This window comes from Tachysurus fulvidraco, chromosome 21 (genome assembly GCF_022655615.1).
Source record: "Tachysurus fulvidraco isolate hzauxx_2018 chromosome 21, HZAU_PFXX_2.0, whole genome shotgun sequence".
NCBI lineage: Eukaryota > Metazoa > Chordata > Actinopteri > Siluriformes > Bagridae > Tachysurus > Tachysurus fulvidraco.
This window is the reverse complement of record NC_062538.1, coordinates 17,738,027-17,763,272: the sequence shown is the minus strand read 5'-3', so window position 1 is coordinate 17,763,272 and position 25,246 is coordinate 17,738,027. Positions and strand designations below refer to the sequence as shown.

Genomic DNA, 25,246 nt, shown 5'->3' with positions numbered 1-25,246 from the left:
AAGTGAGAATAAGGGGAACATACCTGTCCAACTATATCCCTTCTACCAGAACACTGATTTCCACAGACTATTTTTACTTCTATCTTCTTCTGTTCCCCTTCACTACATGACCTCAGCAGAGGTTTCAGCTATGGATGAAATGGCTTATTAACAGGAAGGCCATTAGCCTGGTGGTATTAGCTGTTTAAACATGCTCTAAGAGGTTTCTCTGTTGGGTGTAGACTCTAGTCTGATGTTTGCTTTCTGTCTCTCACACTTTGATTAGTTTTGATTCCAAGAGCTCTAGGGACTTTGAGATGCTTCTCTGATAATTAAACAGTGTTAGATCAAGAGTCGATGTCGAAAACGATGCTGAATCGTGGCACACTCCTGAAGCTGCTCTTAATGAGGAGGCTTACTCAACTGCCTTTAAGGCTTTGTGATAAGAAGATTAAGGTCGGTTTTCTTTTCTTAACCACAGCGGGCATGCATTGACTTTGCCATTAATGCCAAGCCCCTGACTCGCTACATGCCTCAGGATAAGCAGTCCTTCCAGTACAAGATGTGGAAGTTTGTGGTTTCAACACCGTTTGAATATTCCATCCTGACTATGATCGCAATCAATACTGTGGTTCTCATGATGAAGGTAAGCAAATGTTTTCATTCCTATACACTAGAGGTCTTCTCGGGTCTAATAAAGTACCCGACCCCAAAGTGACCCAAATCACTTTTTACCCCGAAAAAATTAGACCCGAGTCCGACCCGACCCGACGACAATTTTCTTTTAACCTGACTGGATCCGTATGTTACTTTAGTGTAACCGCTACAGCGTGGATTCAAAATCGATTGACAGGTCTGTTTCAACGCAAATTAGCTTACCGCCAGTCACACGATGTCGCAAGCAGCCTTGAAAAACAGAGGAGAGGTTGGAAAATGACTCGAGTCGATGAACCCACACGAGATACAGTAGTTCGGGTCTTCTCGGGTCTGTTCGTAAAAAACAAATTCATTATAAATCACCCGAGACCCGATGGTGCTATTATTATACCCGACCCGTGTCCGAGGCACACGTGAAACTTTTAGACCCAAACCCGCTCGGGTCTCGGGTCGGACCTCGGTTTTTCGAATCTAAGTGGACCCTTGAAGACCTCTAATATACACTACTTGTCTATCTTTATTGTCAGAGCTGTCAGGGAATCCCCGACACTGGCGATCGAACGCCCTGAAAATACATTGATGGAATCTTAGCTTGCATGTGCAGATCTGAGGACCTTTCTCAATGCCTTTATCAACCATTTGCTTCCAAAAATATTGGCACCCTGTCTGTACACATGCCTCATGTAGTATTAGCACTCTATCTATCCACTTCTATCCAAAACTATGGTCACCCTATCTATCCACTTGCATCGGCGCTCTTTCTGACCGCTCACCTTCAAAAAATATTGGCACCCCGTTTATTCACTTGCATACAAAAGTAATTGCACCCTTTGTGACCGCTGGCCTTCAAAAATATTGACACCCTATCTATCCATTCGCATCCAGAAGTTTTACCTCCTTTTCTGACCACGTTCATACAAAAGCATTGGCACCCCGTATGAACGCTCACCTCCAAAAATATTGGCACCCATTTTGACCACTTGCCTCTAATAAGCTTTGGAAGCCTTTCTGACCTTAAAAGACGTCGTCGAAGGTGAAGGTGTTACCTAAAAGTCCCAGGGACAACGCTATTTAACAGAACTCAATGAAAAAGCTACAGAGCAATAGCAAATACTTACTGTAGGCATCCTTGGAAGTACAATTAGACTGATAACATGCAGATGTGCATAATTTACAAGTCCCTATGTCAGCTTTTACCATAGAACCATATTTAAATGAATGCATTATTATAAACACTGCAGAACTTCTTATTCTTTAAAATAAATAAATAAATATTCACAACTTCCTCTTGAAGAGCTTTATTTAACTGTATTTAACATCCTGATCTTTCAAGTCAGAACATCAGAGCTCAACCGTCTGACCTCCTTTTTTATCTTTTCACTAATCAAGCCACACTGCCAAGCTCATTCATTAATAATTGACAGCTCAGCATAGTAGAGTGCAGTTTATACACTGAAAGGGTTTTTGTCTACTCCCCTGGCAGTTAAAAAAAATGGGAATGAGAGAGTAAAGCCAAATATTGATCTCAAAGGGTTCTAAGCTAATTTATTTGTGTGTTCATGTGTCTATGTATTTAATAAAAATTGTATTTAAAGAAAAAAGAAAAGAAAAAATACATAACCAATAGCACTCGTTTCATATTGTAAATATATATGTATATGTAGAATTTTAATAACATTGAGCCACAGTTAAGCTAGGTAAGCAATTAAAAAGACTATCGTTGCTCTTTCTTCTGGAGCCCATAGTAAGTTGAACAAATTCATAACAACATAAATCTAATAGGGAAATATTTTGCCGATGTATCCCTTTTAAACTTTCAATCGCATGATGTCTATAACTTAACAAAGTTATGTCTATAACTAAACAAAGTTGTTTGCTTTGAAATTGGAGAAGCCATTATCATCACCACATATACAATACAGCACAGTGGAATTATATCTTCACATATTCAAAATGAGAAGGTTGAAACCTGACCTTCCCATCGACAACCCAAAGCCTTAACCACTTCAAACTCTGTCCCCCAAAATCAGCTAATCAGTTGAACAGATCTATTATCTATCCTGGGACACGTATACATTTGAAAGAGGCTATATATTTTAATAGGATCCTAAGATTAATGACGTGCTAATACACAGAAAAAAGAATATTCATACACCAGGAGAATGACATCTCATTATGCTTTATTTTAGGAGATTAATACATCTCATTACTACCTAGTTAAACTGTAATAGTATAGATATATTTTTTAGGGTTTTGAAAAAATCCCATTTTACAGCATAACTCATGGCAAAATAAGTGTGTGAGATGGCTGCTGTCACTGCTTTGTTGCTTTCAGTTTAGTACCGCTTCGAAGCCTTATGAAGACATGCTGAAGTGGCTGAACATCATCTTCACTGCCCTTTTTACCCTGGAATGTATCCTGAAGATCATCGCTTTTGGGCTGCTGGTGAGAAACACTCAAGCACACAGACGGCACAGTACCTGTATTTTAGTCAGTTTAATGACAAATTAATAGGTGAAATCATCACTAATGAAAGGACATTAGAGGTCCAGCCATGAAACTCACTGAGATATCGGGGGCTGTATTCAGAGTTCAGTTACATAGACAGAAATTCATCTTTCAAAGCTAGATATACTGTAGACTTAAGCACTATTTAGTCATTTATAATTGTTACAATAAAAATAGAAATAGAATTTCCTGTACAATGTGGGTGGAAGAACAGTAAAGTGCAGATGTGTTCAGTTAGTGCAATATGTGTAATTTGTTCTGTCCAAACATTGGCATAATTGTATTAGTTTGGCTGAAAATAACATTAAAAGTATTCTACACTGTATGTGGCTACGTTAAGTCGCAAATTATACGCAAAAATAACTGTCAATACATGATACTGTATGAGAAGATGATATGCAAACAATAGGATGTGCTGGATCAAGTACTTTTTTATTCAATAGTCAGGGCCAAATATGTACTGTTAAATTAAATAAAATCTCTGCATAAATACTGATGTAACACAGGAAGTCACTAGCTCTGAATACAGCCTACTGTGAAAATTGGCTAATTAAAGGAATTAGCTAAGAAGATGGGACTTCTGTGAAAACATGAGAACGGCACAATGATGATGGATAAGCAAGGGCAGTAGTAGTGGAACATAAGTCTGCGCTCTCAGTGCCTGCAGCAGCAGGACTCGTATCAAGCTCCATTTCCATTTAGTAGCCTCATTTATTAAATGTCTATGGCACCTCCATGATGCTCTTACCTCCACCTGTTCTGAGCTGGCAGCAGATGGTGTGGTCTCGCTGCTGTTGTTCTAAGCATTCAGCAGCCACGACTCGACAAATCACTGTGGCATTCAGACCTGACAGATCAAACTCTCATGTATAAGCCATTGTAGGAAAGGTTCTACTGGTTCTACTGTATGCTTGTGGTTTGACCTTTATTTAAAACATTCATTTCAGGGACTGATTTCTGTATTCATTTAAAATTTTGTACTATTACAGTGCATCAATTTCTCCTGTTTCTCTGATCCTTTCTATTAAATTGCATCTAGAACTATCTAAAGGAAGCCTGGAACATATTCGATTTTGTAACAGTACTGGGCAGTATCACTGACATCCTGGTCACTGAAATTATGGTAAGCAGTTGAGACGGTCATCTCTGTGCATGTTTATTTATGGAGTAAAGGATCATGTATAGGATAGTGATGATGTGTTTATGTTTGTGCTTTCAATGTTATGTCTATGTGTTTGTGTGTCTGCAACTTTCTCTTTCTCACGGTGGAATAATGAGAGTAAGAAAAGTTCGAGAAGGCAAGATGGCAGAACATGCTCACAACAATGTCCTTCAAAATCCAAATGTCACAAAGCAGTTTTGAAGATCTCCAGGTGTAGATTTTCTTCCTAGAGGTGACAATGGCAAGAAAAAACTCCCTGAGATGATAAGAGAAACAAACCCATCCTCTGCTAGATGACACCGAATCATTAGAGTATACAGGTGTTGCAAAACAGAGACAGTTTTCTATAAAATATGGAAAAGATTTTCCATTGAAACAAGAGGGCTCTGTTTTTTTAAAGCATCCAGAAAACATCTTAATTATAGCAAATCATCTTACGTGTAATTATTTTAATGACTTACATTTCAACAAAAAGCCTGTAGCGCAATTCCAAATTCAAGCCTTATTTTGCTCACGTGTTCATTCGGCAAAATTTGGAAGAGGAAATTCATCCCGATGAAGCTCTGCAGTGCACGCATCTCCCCAATGAGTGTTGACAGTCGAGTCGCAGTGTGTCAGAGTAGACTCTCGCCCCTCCTAATGATTTCACTGTCACTCTGTTTCCATGCTAAATCTCTGTTGGCACCTGTCCCCTTCTCTCCCAAATGGACTCCACAGACGGTAAGTGGCTTTATTTGTCCTGCTCTGCTTCTGTCCATCTGTCCTGCTTGTTTACATACATATACATATATGAATAATCACCTATTTGTCTGTTTGGGGTTTAAGATCCAGTGCAAACACTGCAAAAAATACAACTTAGCAAGTTAAAATATAAACGATATTTTACATTCATCTAATATTCCCCATTATAAGGTTACAATAAACCAAACCTGTAATGACTTAATTTTAAGTAAATTTTATTATGTTAAAACTTGAAACATTTAATTGTGGCAAAAATATCTCCTATAGGTTATTAATGTTGTGTCTGGTGTATTGTAGTCATAATAGGGAATACTAGATTTATTCACTTGCTAAGATGACTTTTTTTGCAGTGAATTTCATTTTAAGGTAATGGATGTATATCTTTTATTAAACATTTAGGAAACCTTAAAGGTTGGTCTTGTGGATACACAGTATGAATGTGGAGAATATGAATAATTAGAATTGTTCTACATTATACATTATAATGTCTACATATTTAAATTGGGCATCCTGATCTTTGATGAAGCTTGCTAATGTGTTCTCTTTCATCATCTCGTGTTCGAGATCCACCTATCGGAAGGGCATCCGTTCCTGACCTCTACAGAAGCATCCAATTGCACCAAGTCTGGCTTGACAGACAGGAGCGCGTGCCAAAGGCAGGTAAGGTAATGCCCCTTACCCGAGTGCATAATGCACCTGCACGCGCTGCCTTTCCTCAGTTCACTTTCGCTTCTCGCGACTTCTGATCCTACCTCACAGCTCCCTGGTTTTTTGGACTGCACTTTCTGTCTTCAGGAGGACATATCGCTTGATCAGCCTCCGCCGGACGTGCTCGTCCTCAGCCAGGTTAGCTTTGCGAGCCGCCCATGCTCGCACCCCCTTTTTTTTCCGTAAGCTGCCCGCCTGCTTTTTTGCCTTTTTTTTTCCTCCTTATGGAGCCTGCCCGGCCGTGTGCGGTGCGCTTATTGCCGCAAGGGATTCCCATCCCTTCTGCATTGTCTGCACGGGTCTCAAGCATGCGCAAGAGGCTTTTGATCTGTAGCCATTGCCTGGCACGAGCTGTCCGAATCGGAGGGGGAAAAAGGCGACGCCACCTCGCTCCTGGGGGCCTCTACCGGCCGGAGGATTTACTACCGGCCGACGACCGCTTCCACGAAGGACCGTCAGGTTCCGGGGATGAGGCCGAGGCAGGCCTTCTCAAGGGCTCGGATGATGAGGTAGCCATCCCGTCTTCCGCGGCCCCTCAGGCTCCCCCCGCTCCACCTCAATTGGTGCTGTTGGAGCTTTGCGAACACGCTGCCGCACGCCTCAACATCGAATGGCCGGCTCTCCTTAACGCTTCGGATCAGGAGAGGGATGTTTATGATGGTAAGCTTCTAGGGTCTCCTGCCGGCCCGAAGGAGCAGCTCTTGCGCGTCCTCCCTGCATGTGCAAAACACATGAGGTATTGCTGGGGAGATCCGCTTGATCTAAAACACGGTCTCGCAGGGCTTGAGGTGAAGGATATGGCGGGTCTGGGCATGGGCGACACCCCCGTGATCGAGCCTTCCATCGCCAGACACCTTAACCCATCCCTGGGCAGGCTGCTCGCCCCACCCAAGCCCATCCTCCCGGGCAAGATGGATCGTTTCTCCGCATCAATCCATCAGGCGTCTTATAAAGCCTCAGCTCTTTACATTCTAGCTCTCAATGTCTCCTCGCTGTTGTCCACGTATCAGGCTGAACTCCTGCTTGATTTGGGCCAGCAGCTGGAGAGTGGGTCGCCATCCCCGATATCTGAAAGGAGATCGTCACGGTCAATGACCTCGTCCTCCGAAATGCCCGTCAGGCTGTCCAGGCTAGCGGGTGCTCTATGGCTTTGTCGGTGGTCAGAGAACGTGCGCTGTGGCTCAACCTATCTGGTCTCCCCGATAGTGAGAAGCGCCGCATTGCTGGGGCGCCAGTTGAACCGGGTCAAGCTCTTTTCCGCCCAGCTGTTGCGCTGATGCAGCAGCGCTGCGTTGATAAGAAGAAGGAGGACGAGGCCTTCAAACTGTGTCGTCCTAGGAAGCCGGCGCCGCGCCAGACGCCATCTGGGCGACCGCCTAACGCTCCTGCTGCGGGACGCCAGTCCCACTATGCTGGCAGGTCCAACAAACCCCGTGGGAAGCCACAGGCTCAGCAGGGTGGGCCCCCTCCCTCCCCTGATAGGCCCTGGGGTAAGACGTCTTTCGCCACGGCCGCGGCTTGGAGACCTCCTATCCCCGCTCCCTCTGTTCCGAAACGTAAGCGGCCGACCTGATGTTCGGCCTCTGGGGGTCTTCAGTCCTTCCGGCTTATGGGCGGCCAGCCCTCCGGAAACCTGTTCTACCCTCCAGGTTCACCCGTAAAAGAGACGGAGGGTCTCCTTCGGCGGGGTCAGCCCCCCTCGCTGGCGAGGGTCATCCTTTGTTCTGCACAGGCTTCACCGTTCCCCGTGTCGCCCAGAGTGCGTTCCCCGGTCCCAGTAGGGACGATCGTGGGATCGAGTGCAGAAGCAGTGTCACCAAACACCCCCCTTCGCACACCTCTCACATGTTCAATAAAGGCTACGGCCCCAGTTTTTCACTAAAAAATTATAAAAACTTCTCTGGTTTGACCACTGGAGGGCGCCGTCACGCCATCAATGAACGGTCCGGCCGGACCGGCCCCCGGCGTCCCGCCCTCCCGTGTAGGGACACTCGGGAGTCACATGACAGCCTGGCTGTCTGTCTGTCTCGGCCCCCACATTCACGAGGGGTTACAGGCTTCAGTTTGTCCAATCAACCCCGCAGTTCAACAGAGTGGTCTGGTCCCACACGGACCAGGGCTCCGCCCACATTCTGAAAGACGAGATCTCATCTCTTCTCGAGAAGGGAGTGATTCGAGTTGTACTCGCGCATCTAAGCGATCAGGGGTTTTATTCTCGTTATTTCCTGGTCCCGAAGAAGGACAGATCTCTGAGTCCGCAGACGTTCTGTCTGTGTGTGGAGGCGGGACTTGCGCCGCTGAGAATAGCGGGTCTCAGGATTCTGACTTACATAGACGATTGGCTTATTATAGCCGATTCGAGAGAGAATGTGATTCAGAACACTGCCTGTGTGCTCTCACACATCGCTGCGCTCGGTTTCAGAGTCAATGTGTTAAAGAGCAATTTCACTCCCGCTCAGGAAGTCATATTCTTGGGTCTGGAACTGAATTCTGTCACGATGCGCGTGCGCCTAACGCGGGGGCGCGTCTCTTCATTCATGAACTGTCTATCGCAGTTCAGGGAAGGGGCGCGGATACAGTATTGCACATGTCTCAGATTACAGGGTCTAGGTCTTCTGAGAATGAGGGCTTTCATGAAGTGGATTTTGTCCCTTCATCTCTGCCCGTTGCGCGATCTTTGCTGCTTTGTCTCGGTGACACAAGCGTGCATGGCCGAACTGCGCCACTGGAGAGCTGCGGAGTTTTACGCACATGGGACCCCTCTCGGGGCGGTCATGATGCGGAAAGTGGTCATGACAGATGCCTCCTTGACAGGGTGGGGATGTCCATGGATCCAAACATGTCAATGATTTGCATCGCTCTCGGTTCATTCCTCATGCACCACATTCTCGCTCAGCAGGGATTGGGTTTGGCTTAAGCCTAACCCGGCCTTCGTGCCTAAGTGCTTTCCAGCCTTCACTGGTGGTGTGATTGAGCTCTCCGCTTTTCACCCTCCTCCTTTTTCCTCTGCAGAGGACCAGAGGTTGAATGCTTTGTGCCCTCTGTGCGCCCTACGGGCGTACGTGGACAGGACAAGCTCTTTTCGGGGGAGCAATCAGCTCTTCATCTCTTGGGCCCCGCTGAACATGGGAAAACCCATTTCTAAGCAACGCCTCTCTCACTGGATTGTAGAAGCTATCTCCTTAGCGCATGAGTCTAGGGGAGTGCAGCCTCCAGATGGCCTCAGGGATCACTCCACTAGAGGCTTGGCTGCTTTGTGGGCTCTTTTTGGGGGGTTAACTTGCAGGACATTTGTGCCGCGGTGAGCTGGTCCTCTCCGCACACCTTTGCCAGGCACTACCGGCATGATGTTACCCGTACCACCGTGGCTCATGCGGTCTTGAGTGTGGGCTCTTTGTAGCCACGTGCTACGAGGCCCGCACTCTTGTCAGCCCTGTACGCCCGGCCTGGCTGTGCATGTTTTCAGGCATATGGTCTTCTTCCCGCCGTACGCTCGGGGTGGTCCATTTACATGTTTATTTACATATTCTTTTCCTGCAGGCTGGCCGCTTGTTGGACATCAGCGGGGTTTTAACATGCATGTTGCAGCATGCTGTGTTTCACCTTTGGCTGTGCTTTTTGCCCTGCGCAGTATGTTATGTCTGCTGTTTTGTGACGTGCCGAGCACCACCCTTTTGGCCATCCTCCGGCTTACAGGGCTTCGCTGTGAGTGTATTGGGCAACCGGGGAGTTGTCTATATCTCCCATAGGTGGATCTCGAACACGAGATGATGAAAGAGAACATTAGGTTACTGTTGTAACCCCGGTTCTCTGAAACATCGAGTGGAGAGATCCACCAAGTTTGCCCCGCTTGCTGCACAAGAAGCGAATATGTACACTGAGGAAAGGCAACGCGTGCAGGTGCATCATGCACTCGGGTAAGGGGCGTTACCTTACCTGCCTTTGGCAAGCGCTCCTGTCTGTCAAGCCAGACTTGGTGCAATTGGATGCTTCTGTAGAGGTCAGAAACGGATGCCCTTCTGATAGGTGGATCTCTCCACTCGATGTTTCAGAGAACCGGGGTTACGACAGTAACCTAATGTTTTTCCACCAGTTACAATGCTAAACCTAATGGATAATAATTGCATTTAAACAAACTGCTTCAGACTCTCTTTTGGTCATTGCAACCAAGGACTATATTCAGAGATCTGAACCTACATTAGCATCAAAACGTGGCGAATCCAACATGTACGTGCAGCTCCATGTAATCTGTATAAACGGAGGTTGTGATCGAGAAAGTACATAACATTATTTTATCATTAACACAGAAAAAATTTAGCCTTAGCATGTAGCTACCTACTATCATGTGTGCTGATAACTGATTATATTGCGGTAAAGTAAAAGTGTATTAAACATTAGTATACTTAAGGTACATTATCAAATGCGCTAACAGTACCCCCGCCCACAGCCCCTAACGCAAGCGGTTCCTAAGTCTAGACTAGCAACGTTTTGGTGCTACTTAAGAACCACTTTTCCTGGTTCGGAGCCGGTGCTTTGGCTGTCGAAACAGAAAGAACTGGTTCTAAATTAGGCTCTGGCTCCGAACCAGCACTCAAACTGCCTCGGTGGAAAAGGGCCATAGGTCGTTTTTTAGAGGATCGGGGTTCAAGTTCCAGACCCTCCAAGTTGCCGCTGTTGGGCCCTTGAGCAAGGCCCTTAATCCTTCCTACTCCAGTGATATGCGAAAAAAATAATAACGTATTTGTGACAAGAAAATGTGTATAATTCTAATGCAGGGAAATTTACATGTATTCAGAATCAGGTTATTCATATTTAGTCAATTTTCTGGGATATTTAGATCAGGAAAAAATTGTGAACTTTTGTGAAGAAATGGCCTTTTAACAATGGCCTTTAAAAACAACTGATGCATGACTTTAAATCTATAAGCCTGTGGTCTGAATAACAATGCTTAACTAGGCTCCATGTGCCTAGCAAGATAACCGAGCAAGCATAGCCAATGCTTCTAATTTGATATAATTTAATAGATTTGTAAAAGATAAATTCAGATTCTCCATGCATGCATTGTTGTGTTTTTTTTATGCTCGAGAGGCATGCCAATCAAAGTATCTTTGTTATAGCACAAGGCCCCACCCAAAAGGACATGTAGTAATTTCAAATGTACTAATAACTCTTTAGGAAAAATTGGAAAAGTTCTAGAAATCCTAAAGCATATTATTTGTTTCTATATTACTGTCATTTGAAACACATGAATCAAACCTTTACCTTGTGCTAAAATTATAGTAGCACTCATTTAAGTGCATCACTGAATCCACAAGAAAATTCTTCTAAAATTCTACACTTTTTTCTTACAGGGTTAAAAATAAATTTCTGTTCAATAATCACATGAATTTCTATTTCTATCAACTAAACTTCAACCTACTGATTGTCCATTTTGTAACATTTGCCTGCACACTCATACTGTAACTAGCTCCAGTTTCTTAAATCTTACTGCACGGATGTGGGAATGAATCTTTTTTACTACATAATAATGTTTGAAACCAACCGACACTATATAAGGCACTATTGATAATTTTACATGCATGATTTCAGCTATTTTTTGATCCTTCTTTTGACAATCTGTACCACTAAAGTGCATGGTGGTGGCCAGAAGGAATCATTTCTCCTCTAGAAATGAAATTGAAATCTGCTGATTTTGATTTTGGAAATGCTTGCTGTAATGCATAATAGATCGAAAGACACAGAGATCAAGTTTCCAGTAGGACTGATACGAGTACCGGGTAACATGTTCTGTGTGGATTGTCCCTTTCTCAGCAGAACAAGCTGATCAATCTTAGCTTTCTGAGGCTGTTTCGAGCTGCTCGTCTCATCAAACTCCTGAGACAAGGCTACACCATCCGTATCCTGCTCTGGACCTTTGTCCAGTCATTTAAGGTTTAAAACTTTAATATTTTCTACCTTCTTGAGGCCTAGCTGTAATGTCTGAAATGCAAAATGTGCAAAAAAAAGTGCTAGCAGGCAAAATCATACACTCTTTTAACTGCTAGCAAGCTAACCAATTATAATTCTTTTGCACCGCTTGTAATTTTTTTCACTGATTTTTTTATGCTTTTAAAGTCATTATTTCTTTGAAAACTCTAACAAAGCATGAGCCATTTTTATTTATTATTCACGATATTTCATGGTATTTTTGTTAATTGATGACCATCATTATTATTTCATTCTTTTCTAACTCAGTTATGTTGAGGGTTTGAGTGAGATATAAGACCACAGGGTGTATTCAAGTATTTTTATTTTTGGTTGGCATGCAACTACAAACAAATATGCAAGTGACAGGTTTGAGCTTTCCAGAAACTGTCGGAGTATGAATTCACACACCATGCTGACCAGTGCTTACTTTTCGTTGCTCGGTATCTTGATGTATATGTAAACCTCATGCTAGCCATATGACACATTTCTGATACTAAATAATGCTGTTTATTGTTTTGTAGGCACTGCCATATGTGTGTCTGCTCATTGCCATGCTCTTCTTTATCTACGCCATCATTGGGATGCAGGTGAGCACTACTCCAGCTCTGTCAATTACATTTATAAAGATACTCAGTGCATCATTTAATGTTTTAAAAGGGCCTGTTCATTTGGGCATGAACATTAGCAACAGCAGTATATTCCATTATCTTTTATTGCATCACAGATTTATTTATTTTTTTAACTAAGGAAACTCCTAACTGTTTCTTTACGTAGTTCTCGATTCCAGTCAGAAGGAAAATATCTTGTGTGTAATTTAACAGTTTAATTTTTGTTTAATAAGATTTTCATTCTAAGTCTTCATTTTGCTGTAAATAACCTTGTAATAATAAAGCACCATTCTTAAAGTGTGCTCATCTGTTATTAAATCATTCTAGTCTGAGTAATAATTTTAATGGAGCCCATTAATGAAATAAAGACGACGATACATCTGTTACTACATCCATTGCCTGTACTTCAATTCAGACGGAATGAAATTAAGAGCATCTTGCTTATTGGTTTCTGGAAGCCTGCTGTTCAGTCGATAAGGATGGAATTGTAAATCAATGCTCATTGCATTTCAGGACTGTAAGAAGCAGCGTAATCAGTGAACTGTATAATCAAAAATATCCTAAGATATAAAACTGAACCGTTGTTTAAGATGCAGGTAAAAATCCATCAACCAAACATCATATATGAGGTGTGAAAAGTTATAGTTTATTATATCTTTTTTTTTTATTAACAAAATGTTAGTGATGAGACATGTTCAGCTTTGTCTAAGCGAAATCTGTAGCAGGAAGGCAGTCTCCTCATTCTAATGGATAGATCTCGGCATCAATTCCCAGTTTGATTGCTCGTTTAGCTGGTGCACAGGCAATCTCCTATATTGTGTTTGAAACTAGGGTGCCTGCTATTCATTCGTTTAGGATGCCATTGTAAATCAATGCTTAATTGCATCATATGCAAGAGGAGCTGCGTAATCAGCGAGCTGTATAATCACCCGTATGCTGAGACTGAACCCCTTTACTCAATTATATTTCATCTATAAATGTCTGCTCCACTTTTTAACCAAGCCGGTCTCTCATCAAATGAAGGTTTTCTGCATGTTTTGGTATTCAGTGCTATTCGATTTATGTAAATGTGTCTATTTTTAAGCAATTAAAAGCCAGATTTTTAAATAGCAACCTTCTCTTGGATGGGTATGATTAATTATGATTAGACAGATGGGTGAAATTTGTTACAACAGTGCTCAGTTCACATATTGCCATTTAATACAATTACCATTTAATTTTGTAGTACTGTCATAAAACTCTTTCTCAGGATTTATTTATCAGATCTTTCATATGTCTTTTAGTCACAGAAATTATGGTGAGGCATTGGATAATGTTAACTGAGGTAATGTTAGTGATATGGTGATTATTGTGTATTTTATAGCTTTGGCTAATATGACAATGTGCATTGTTAAGACAATGATCCTTGTTTTTATATGTAAGATTACTAGCATTTGTCAGACACAAAAACAAATAAAAAATGCTACAACAGCAGCAATGACAACAAACTTTTATCTAGCTACCTTACCAGGCTCAAACTGTGAACATTTAGCCACATATGCTCGATATCTATCTAACTGAGGTAATGAGATAACTGAGGTAATTAATGTAAACGTTAAACATGGTCGTCATGGTGCATTTTTGGTAGCTTTAGCTAACACGAATTACAACCATACAGTATATGTTTTAATTTGCTAGCAGTGAGGTACAGTAGCTGTTGAGCATGTGCTAGTCATCTACAGTATACAGTTTTACAAAAGCAATACAATCACAGGTTGATAAATGAGCTTGTTTACTCATGAAAGCATGAATTTCAAATGAATGTAATCTGTTCATGTTAGCTACTAGTCAGACTGATAAATTAACCACACATTTAAAGTAACAAATAGTTTTGTGTGTAGAAAAGAAAATGCGAAATTTAAGTACTTTTCCTAGTTTAGATAAGGAATAAAACATGACTGGGGCATAGGAAAATAACCAAAGACTGAGTGAGGTAATGAGGCATGAAGTGAAGCAGTGTTACTGTAATCACCACAGAGTTCTATATATATTATATGCCAGGAAATCTCCTGTTTTACTTTATTAAATTTCATGTTTTTTTAAGTAGTTTTTATTACTAACGTACGACTTGTTTTGTATGACTGAGTAACAGGCATGGACGATAACTCAATAACATATTAACAAAGTCAGACCAGCTTGTAATAGTGTACCACATACCTCAGTGGTGATATCCTGTGCTCCCAGGATATCATGCATTTCTACATCTCATAGTTATTTTGAGATAAGAAACTGGAGAATGTGGCCTTGCCTACAGGTTGTGTGAATTATTTATGTCGCCCCTGCAGCTGTTTCAGTGCAGCTCCAGTGCTGTTCAGGATTCGACATGCAAGTAGGGTCTTGCCGTGTTGTCATATAACCATCTCCTGTCTTTGTGTTAGGTGTTTGGAAACATTGAGTTAAGCTATGATTCAGCAATCAATCATCACAACAACTTCCAGACCTTCTTTCAGGCACTCATGCTACTCTTCAGGTAAAATTCCATAGATGTAGATAGATTTCTTCAGTTTAATATTCTAGACCTAATTTCTTCATGGGTGTATTTTTATACGTATTACTTATTTTTTTATGTTTTGTGTCTGCCGTGAACAACAGAAGTGCCACAGGCGAGGCGTGGCATGACATTATGCTGTCATGTTTGGGTGGCAAGAAATGTGACAAGCTCTCAGGTTCCAATGACAATGGGTGTGGCAGTGATTTTGCATACTTCTATTTTGTCTCCTTCATCTTCCTCTGCTCCTTCCTGGTTTGTACAAACACACATTCATGTGTACAGAAATATTATTTGCAGATTTTTTTTTGCTGTATAGCTAATAGGTAGACTATTTTGGTGTGACAGCCCCAACGGTGGTCATAATAAAGACACACAGGCTGGGGATGATTTCTTTCTACCCCTAGACTATAGATTCATGCAGTGAAGCACTAGTCACTGCCCTGTTGATATGAACTCCATTTATATTACATTTATGGCACTTGGCAAATGTTCTTATCCACAGTGTATCACATTTATTGCATTTATAAACTGAGCAGTGGAGTGTTCAGGGCCTTAGGAGTGGCAGCATGGTGGCTCTGGGATTTGAACTCACACCCTTCTGCTCCATAAAGCAGCATCTTAACCTCTGAGCTACCCCTTCCCCATTTGGGCTAAAATCTTTGGGAGCATCTGGAACACATCATGAAGGTTATTCTGAAATATAGTTGCAAGTGTAATAAAGGCGAATAAGGTGGATTATTGACTTTGTTATGCCTTCAGATGAGAAATGAACCGATGATAGACTAAGCACACATTGTGTAATCAAAGTACAAATTACACAAAGGGACTGACAGAGCTGTGCGTTTAATGTTTTTTGGTTCATGGTTTTATGATGGTTGATCATAGATTATCGTGGGAAAAATTCAGTAGATTGCAATGCAGTAGATTCACGAATGCAGCTGTCTGTCTGCTTTAAGTTTCCTTCACATCGTTTTTATTATTTTTATTCCACTGATGAGACCTTGCTAAAACAGTTATAGCTCCATTGTCAAGCTGTTTGTAAATATAGATAGATGTACCGTTCTTAGTCCTTCCTTGTTTCTTTTCAGATGCTAAATTTGTTCGTGGCTGTCATCATGGACAACTTTGAGTACTTGACGCGAGATGCTTCCATCCTCGGTCCTCACCATCTGGATGAGTTCATCCGCGTCTGGGCAGATTACGACCCTGCTGCCTGGTATGTGTCACTCACAGACAGTCCATCCTTAAGAAATCTAGTGGCCCTGTCAAGAGTATGAAACCAAAGTAAAACAGCAGGTATATGTCATTGCTGAAGCACATAAATCTGACATTCTGAATGACAACTGTAACGGTTTAGCAAAAGATTCAGCATTGAGCACTTAATCCAGCTGTACTGAGCCTACATGGCATTATATAACAGAAAAGATTCACAAATGTTGCCATTCAAGCCAGTCAACTATTTATGCCTTTATTTATAAAAGCTTCTGTATTGAATTGTGGTTTAACTTGCATCTGTTTCTTGCAGCGGAAGGATACGCTATATGGATATGTACAATTTGTTACGTGTCATTTCGCCCCCTCTTGGCTTAGGAAAGAACTGCCCTAATAGGGTAGCATACAAGGTTTGCAAACCTACACACTTGCCCTACAAAGGGTAGTGCTGTAGTGCTAATCAACGCTCGTAAATCTGTCTGGTTAATGCTAGTGAATGATCACACCCATCCCTCCCCCCTCTTCACTAATCTAAATACTGGTAACCATGGAAACTACAGGAAACAAAGCCATGCTTGCGTTCTGAGTCATTCCTCTCATGCTGACACTTTATTTCATTAACGCACGTGCAGTTTCTTCGACGTCTATATCTTTAATTATTTATAAACACATTCAAGCTATATTGTTCTAATTGAACTTCATAGCAGTGTTTATTATGCATTATGAATTGCGGTGAATGGAAAGCTTTATTATAAACACGTCAACAGAGTCTGAAAACAATGGGCTCCTTTTCTGCAGTATGTTTAGGTTTTATATATATATGTATATATATATATATATATATATATATATATATATATATATATATATATATATATATATATATATATATATAAAATTGTTTATTTAAAACTATTTACATTTTAATTGGCTTTATATTTATACATATTTAGAACTCACATTTTTTTAGTGTATTTTAACATACATTTATTAAACATTATTTATTTAATTATTTTAGATACTTAGTTCTGGCCTATTAATTAATGAAAAAAGTCACTGGTTCATTAATGAATTAATTTTTGGTTGTTTTTATTTCTTACAGTTTCCAAATAATTTTTTTGACAAATAATTTTGTATATTTTTTAGTAATCTCCAAATAAAGTTAATAACATGAAAAAAAATTCTCAGAATTTTATCCAGCCCAAGAATTAACTGTAAATTATTAATAGACAAAAAATGTCTAATAATGAATAATATACAGTACGGTCATGTTTATACTAGAGTTATTAAACTATAATGTGTTTATGTGAACCATTTGTACTGCGTTATATACATGGCTATAAAGTGCAATCCATTTACGTAAATAAATGAATACATAAATAAATGAATCTTATCTTTATTATAGTGCATTATAACATAATTAATATGAATAAGTCAGTAGATCATTATTTATGGACTACTTAGAAAGTGTTGCTGAGTGATGATTTAGAATTAAAAAAAAAAGGACTGTGTGAGCTTTGTTCCTGTGGATCTGGCTGGTTAATCAACTTTCAAAGCATGCCGTAGAGAAAGAGACGGACAAGATCGTTGCCCTGTTCACCATCTGACCCTTGCCCTCCTATTTACAGCATCATTACACGAGCCAAGTTTCTTCTTTTGCATCCTGATTTCATCTGTGCTCCTTCTTTGAGCAAAGATGCTGTCTCACAGCCATACAGTTTCTCCCCAAAATAATAATGACTCTTATAATGACTGTTACTCCACTCTGATTATGTTTTTATTTTGTTTTCTTTCATCTACACTGTTTTCCTCCTGCTCGCTGTCCATCCCTTTTGTGTGATCTTTGACCTTTGAACTGTGGCTGCCACCTCTGTGAAGTGGGCGCATATCCTACCTCGATATGTACGAAATGCTGCGTCACATGTCCCCTCCGCTAGGTTTGGGAAAGAAATGTCCATCACGAGTTGCCTACAAGGTAGTCCCGCCCTCTTCCTCTTCTTACCCAATCACATTCTCTATACCCGCTTTCTGTGTACGCTCTCGTCTCTCACCATATGACGTTGGTGTCAGGCTTCCAGTGCTGTAGGTGTCAGTACTTTTCGTGTTCTCTGTGCTGTGTTCTTGTTGCCTTTGCTTTAACGTCCCATCATAACTGTTGAAAACCTGAAAGTTTAGCGTGTGTTAGCCAAATTTTCATGTCATGTTAAACTGTAGGTTATTACAGTTAATACATTTTTTTTTATTATTATTATTGTTGTTTTATTTTTTATTTTTTCTGGAAAGTTAATGGAAAGTTTCTGAGCACTAGCAAAAAAACTCTATCCTAGACACCTGGAACTACAAACCGACTAATGTTGATGTGTATCATATGATATGAATGGGAAGCACAGAAAATCAGTACATACATAAAATATTAACATCACTTTTAGCTGCGTAATTCTGAACGAGCTAACACGTTCTCATGTACCGAACGATTTAGCTTAAAATGAACTAACGTTATCTTGCAGGTTGCATACAGTATGTTGCATTGTTCAAAACTTTACTAAACATTTCAAGCCGAATGCTCTTAAGCGCCGCAGAAATATTCATTCAAGCGGTAGATGATAGCTTATACTATCAGGTCATTCAACACACAAACACCTGTCAGGAATTTGGCACGGCTGCGTCTTCTCTAGACGGCGACTTTCGGCCGTCCGCGTGTCTGAGATACATGCGTCTGTCTATCAGGCAGCTCTCCGAGGCCTGTATCTGTGTGTGTGCGGTGTTTCTCTAAGTGTTTGTGTACACATCTTTCTCCACCCTCGCTTTAGAGAAGTGAATTGATTGGGATGAAAGGGGGAAAAAATAGTGTGCTGTAAATGTGTGTTCAGTGAAGCGAGACATGCCACCCCTCTCCCTTTCCATCCCCCAAATGCACACACATAGATTGTGCTTTCTTTCTTTCTTTTTTTTTTTTTTGTTTGTTGTTTGTTGATCTTCCTCAGGCGGGCCCGAGTCTAATAAAGGCGGTGCTGGACTGTCTGCTGCTGCCTGATTTAATCACATCGCAGCAGCACTTTAGACCCTTGTCTCTTGCTTTTCTGCTCTCTGATTCACCTTTAGTTGTGTTACAGTGTAGTTGTTGTTGGTATTTTTTAATTCGGTTGTGACGAAAGTTGTACATCGCGAATGATGTCTTGTCGGATGCAACAAAGTTGTCACATGAGCAGGACATTTTGAATTTTATAAGCTTCAAGCTCACAGGACAAAAGAATACATCATTGCCCAAGTGTTGCTTTTACAATGACGTATTTATTTCATCATTAGTAATTATATGGTCAGGGTTACATTATGAATATGATTGAAATGACTGGTGTAGTTAGTAGTACAAACAGAAATAATAGCTTTATAAGTCTGGGGGGGGGGATCCAATACACACACACACACACACACACATACACACACATACACACACACACACACACACACACACACATACTACACACACATACACACACACACACACACACACATACACACACACACACACACACACACACCCACACACACACACACACACACACACATACTACACACCCACACACACATACACACACACCGACACACACACATACACACACACACACACACACACACACACACACACACACACACACACACACACACACACACACACACACACACACACACACACACACACACACACACACATAAATACACATAGACACACACACACACACACACACACACACACACACACACACGTTTCAAGAAATCCTGTGCACATCCCTACTGGTTTAGGCCACGCCCACTTTGGGGTTCAATACGCATTGTGAATTGAATATTAAAGGTTAAATATTAAATATTAAACCCATGCAAATCATTTAAGTTTATTAATCAGCAAGTGAATTATAATGATTCTACTCACACTAGTTACATATCAATATTTACCTATTTATTAACAGTAATTACTGAGGAGATTCTATAGGTTTGTCTTTACAGTGCAGATACAGATATGAATATTTGCAGCAGAAAACAGATGCAGATACAGATAAGTGTCTGTGTCCCACAGTGTGTCCTTCTGTTCACTGTCTCTGTCCTGTCTCGTACTTTCATCCTTTCTGCTCGGCGAAAGCTTTTCTTCCCCACTTCACTCTCTCCGATCTTTCTGAAAGTGCAAAAAAAGGCAGTCATTATGGGCAAACCTCCACATTCTTCATGCATCCATGTTGTTCAATTTAGCACTAACCATCCAGTGAATGCAAAATATACATGGACAGTAATCTGTGGCCTGTTCGGGCAGCTGTGTTTACACAAAAAGACATCAAGTGCTTTCTTTATGAAAGAAGCTTAAATCAACATGTCCCTGATCAGTGGCTATTGTTTTATGAATTGAACTTGCTCAAAGCATGTGCTCAGGTTTCAGAAGAATAGAACTGAAGCTTGAAATGGCTAAAAATGTGCTGCCCATCAACGTTGGAGCGGATGCACTGTCCATTGTATGTCACTAAGGCTTATTATTCCTGAACAGCATCTGCATGATATATCATTTCTTTCCCTCATCTTGTTTATTATTATTGTTTTTTTTGTTTTTTTAATGAAATGACAAGTCATGCGGTGTGCTGATGAGAATGAGAATGTATATAAAAGTAAAATATTAAAATCTTTAAAAAAAAAAAAAAGAAGGGAAGAATTAAAAATAAATAAATAAATATAATAAAAAAAAAGATAAATATATTACAGATTATATACATGGTTATATACATGATTATATACACTTATATACTTATTCCTCTCAGCCAGCACATGCTAAGCTTTTTGCTTTGTCACATCTTTTGCATGTAATCCTGATTCTATATAAACCTATCTGCAGCGCTTGGTGAGGATGAACATGCCCATTGCTGATGACAACACAGTCCACTTCACATCCACGCTGATGGCTCTCATACGCACCGCCCTGGATATCAAACTGGCATCAGGTGCGTGCTCACTTCATGGGCACTCAGCTCAACTCTGGTGCATCTTTTCTTTTCGCAGCCCCTCTGACATTTGACTTCCATGCCCCCTTTTTTTTCATCTTACACACAACCCTGATTTGTAACTGGATGAATTAAATCCCGAACAGTAAGTTCACAATACTTTACTGTAATGATTGCCCTTGGTTTTTTTTTTAGGTGTTCTTGCCCAGTGTCTCTGTGATGCTGACTTGAAGAGGGAGATAAATAAAGTGTGGCCCAACCTGTCATCCAAAACCGTGGACTTGCTGGTGACACCCCATAAACGTAAGCTCTGCTCCTTTACATTCTGGAAGGTGAATTTGTGTTTATGTTACACAAATGAGATATAATAATGCAACCAGGAATATGCATGTCTGCTCTATAAGGCTCTGTTTGATATTCACTAAAATATAATCAGTAGTTTTGTGTTCGTTTTCTGCCCTCTAGTGGCGAGTAGTGAAAGGTTTTACTATACTTTTTACTATACGGATTTTCATTTCAGGTTGCTTGGTGTAAGTTTGGTGTTTTATGCATTCATTTATTAAACAATCTGTAAAAAAAAACAACTTTTACATTTCTTTTCTATTAATATCTGGCAATAATTAGTATTTTATTTGCAGAACTAAAACCAAAAACATTATTCAGAGTGCAGAAATAATACAAATAAGGTGCAGGGATTTATTATTATTATTATTATTATTATTATTATTATTATTATTATTATTATTATTATTATTATTTTAGAAAGTTTGCTATTAAGCATATGTTTATGTGTTTGCATTTTAAGACATGATACACACTATTACGTTATAAATTAATAACAGATTGCATTGTGCAGCAGATTGCATTGTGTTTTTAGCACTTTACAACGCTAATAGCTAATTTCAGATGTACATCAGGACAGGAAATCCTTTGTGACACACTTGTAGGAGTTTAAATATAAAAATAATTATAACATGAAAGCGATTAAAAACACAAAATCATCCGAGCCAGGCTTTGCACACCATGCAGACAGTAATAAGTATAAGTTAATTAAACTCCTTTTTGGTTAATTTTTGGTTAATTGACCTCCTTTGATAGAAGTCAAGGCTCAAAGACAACAGTATCAGATCATGTGAAATCAATAGAGGTGTGATGCAGTGTATCTGTTTCTCTTCAGTGCTCCATATCTGTGTATCTTTACATGTGTTTTGGACTTAATGTATACTTATACTTATTACTGGTTATAAATAACCATTACTTATACATGGGAAAGTAATAAATATAAGTATACATTAAGTCCAAAACACATGTGAAGATACACAGATATGGAGCACTGAAGAGAAACAGATACACTACATCACACCTCTATTGATTTCACATGATCTGATACTGTTGTCTTTGAGCCTTGACTTCTATCGAAGGAGGTTAATTAACCAATCATAAGCATGCCACGGCTCTTATCACGACTTCTGTGTGTACATCAGATAACGAGTTGACGGTTGGGAAAGTGTATGCTGCGCTGATGATCTTTGATTACTACAAGCAGAATCGAGCCAAAAGACTCCAGGAGCAGCAGTCCACTTCCGGAGCACTGGTACTGTGTTCCTCCACCCATCTTGATCTATCCATGTGACTCTTTAACAAAGCTTCTGTCATTATATACAACTGCCTCTCGGGTAAAAATTGCAGACCCAAGTGAAGGGATAATAAAATCAAGCATGATTTATTAACAAATAATATAGATAACTTGAACAGGGAACAATAGGGAACGTCTAAGCAGGTACATGACAGAAATAAATACCAAACGCAGAGCAAAGAAACAACATACAGAAAATGAAGACACTAACTCAAAGACATAGACTCCACGATGCAACAGGCAACGTGGTGAGAATAAATAGACGGGATAATTTTAGGACATAAGGGGTAGGTTTGTAGAGGCGGGAAGGGATAAAGGGTAAGGTGGGGCAAACCCACGTGTACAGAGATCATGTACTGTATACAAAGACACATGGTACAAAAACACACGCTGCCGGAACGCCCCCTAATGTTCCGGCAGGGAACGTCCAAGCATGACATGAAATATGCAATGAAAAGAATAGATTTAATTACATTTAAAGGAACTGAGGCTGGAATTTTCATGTCAGATGTTTAATTAAACAGGATCTTTATTACAGTTGATTTCAAATGGTAAGGGATAATGCTTTCGTTATCTCATTGTTTGGAACACAAACTGTGTTGAGCAGCCCTGAAGCAGATTTTTACCCTTCCGTACTTTGCAGGGTAAAATGGGGTCTCTGTTCAAGCCCATGTTGCCCCTCACTCACATACATGATCAAGAGCCATCACTCAGGAGTGGCAAACTGCAACCTCCTTCCCAAACCGATTCATCTCCACATCCAGAATTTATGCCCACAACCCCTCTCTTGACCAACGGGGAGCCAGCGTAAGTATCTCAAACACTTCATGCTCGGCTTTACGACTGCTCTTTATTATCCATCTTTAAGGTTTGGACGTTCGAATAACTATATAAACAAAACATGGCACGGTGATTGTTGGACTTTCTGTGTATGTGTGCTTTGTGTCATGACAGAAAAAGCAGTACCATGAAGATTTCTCATTCGGCAGAGACGCTTCAGGAGGGCAAGAATTCTGTCTATTCAGAAGATGTGCCAAAAACTGAATCTCAGGTATTGGAGTACTCTGATGAGTTCTGGTTAACCAGTTTCCACCTTTTGTGGCTAATCGGCATTCTGTGGCAGACCATTCTACCTGATTCCACCCCATAATAACCTCTAATATATTGTTATAGACCTCTATATTAATACAGTTTTCCACTACAGATACTTATAGCTCACTGCAATCCAGTGTAAATCCTTAATAGTCTATTGTAGCCTAAATTTTATTAGTATACACTTACAATTATAGCATAAAAAGTTAAATTATATTCCCATTTAACTTCCTTATAGGCTATTATACTGTAGCTCACTAGATACTGTATAGTTCCCTGTAACCTATTATGTATACTAAATCATTGTAGTGCAATGTTACCTTAAATAATCCAGACTTATAAAGAAGCACGTTGTCTCAAGGTCCGTAGTGCACTGTAAGCCTAATCATCTAAAGACTTCCGTTCTCGTCTGAGAAGTACACCCCCGACATCACAAACCAAAAACCAAATTGATTTTTTGTTGATTACTCAAGCGAGTATCAAACCTCACTCATTTACGTCTTTGTCGAACCATAGTGACGTGCATATCTCTGTACTGTGTGTGTTTTGTGATGCATGTGTACTCGTCGATGCATATGTTTGTGTGCGCTGTGTGGATCTTACAGGAATTAGTAGAGATGACGGATATGGAGAATAATTCTGATGTAGTGGGTTTCTCCACACTGGAGGGCCACGGGAGGGCAGCCTCAATGCCCAGACTTAGTGCAGGCTTCCAGGTAAGCCGGTGAACGTTTTATTCTCATTCATTAAGCAATCTTATTATATTTATAAAGAGGGATTTTGTTTTCGAGAGGCACACAGATGAAGAAATGAGAGGAAGGGAAAAACATGAGCTGTGAGCATCAGTGGATGTATGGATTAGATCGAATGTGGATGAATGGATGGATGGATGGATGGATGGATGGATGGATGGATGGATACATGTTTGAATGGGTGTACAACATTCATGGCTTACATGTACTGTAGCAGATCCCTTGCTACGTCTGTACGAAGAACACCTTGCTTTTTTTTCAGTTAAAAATCCAGCATAATTGAAGTGGGAGGGTCTCTTTTGTTGTAAATGAATAGAGGGACAATTATTGAGTAACTAAGCACCAGTTTTTCTTACACTCGGAATACACATTTTATTTATGTGGAAAAACTAAAAGTTGTTTCATAAGTTCTCTATTTGCTTGCGATAATTTTCTTGTTAGCAAGGGAGATTTTTATGGAAAATAAATGAATAGACGTCTACTAGCGCTAGATGCAATACTCCAGACACTTGGTATTAGATTTGTGTATCTTTCCTATGAAGATGACACAACCGGCATCTCGATTTATGGTCAAGGATGAAACCTAGATTTCAAGTAGCTAGTAATCTAATATAATATCATCTAGATTGTATTTCTTTCTCTCTTTGTTTATTCAATGAATTTTTTTTCTTCACTTCTTTAGTGAGACAAACAAGCACATAGCATACATCGGAC

General features: G+C 40.4%; 1 protein-coding gene across 14 annotated transcripts in view; it reads left to right on the top strand.

Annotated features, from left to right (window-relative positions):
* The window catches only part of cacna1bb (calcium channel, voltage-dependent, N type, alpha 1B subunit, b), a 124,567-nt gene that overhangs the window by 90,412 nt on the left and 8,909 nt on the right, over positions 1 to 25,246 (top strand). For 7 of the 14 annotated variants that reach the window (XM_027142390.2, XM_027142392.2, XM_027142394.2 and 4 more), the window contains 16 exons: positions 461 to 625; positions 2,972 to 3,082; positions 4,185 to 4,268; positions 5,025 to 5,027; positions 11,568 to 11,687; positions 12,245 to 12,310; positions 14,749 to 14,840; positions 14,963 to 15,113; positions 15,950 to 16,077; positions 17,952 to 18,048; positions 20,947 to 21,052; positions 21,248 to 21,355; positions 22,537 to 22,646; positions 23,332 to 23,495; positions 23,643 to 23,739; positions 24,386 to 24,496. In XM_027142390.2, coding sequence (XP_026998191.2) covers positions 461 to 625; positions 2,972 to 3,082; positions 4,185 to 4,268; positions 5,025 to 5,027; positions 11,568 to 11,687; positions 12,245 to 12,310; positions 14,749 to 14,840; positions 14,963 to 15,113; positions 15,950 to 16,077; positions 17,952 to 18,048; positions 20,947 to 21,052; positions 21,248 to 21,355; positions 22,537 to 22,646; positions 23,332 to 23,495; positions 23,643 to 23,739; positions 24,386 to 24,496 — 1,713 coding nt within the window. Of the gene's footprint in view, positions 1 to 460; positions 626 to 2,971; positions 3,083 to 4,184; positions 4,269 to 5,024; positions 5,028 to 11,567; positions 11,688 to 12,244; positions 12,311 to 14,748; positions 14,841 to 14,962; positions 15,114 to 15,949; positions 16,078 to 16,386; positions 16,484 to 17,951; positions 18,049 to 20,946; positions 21,053 to 21,247; positions 21,356 to 22,536; positions 22,647 to 23,331; positions 23,496 to 23,642; positions 23,740 to 24,385; positions 24,497 to 25,246 lie in introns of all 14 variants that reach the window. The other 7 variants (XM_027142398.2, XM_027142389.2, XM_047805819.1 and 4 more) reach the window with 4 other exon arrangements.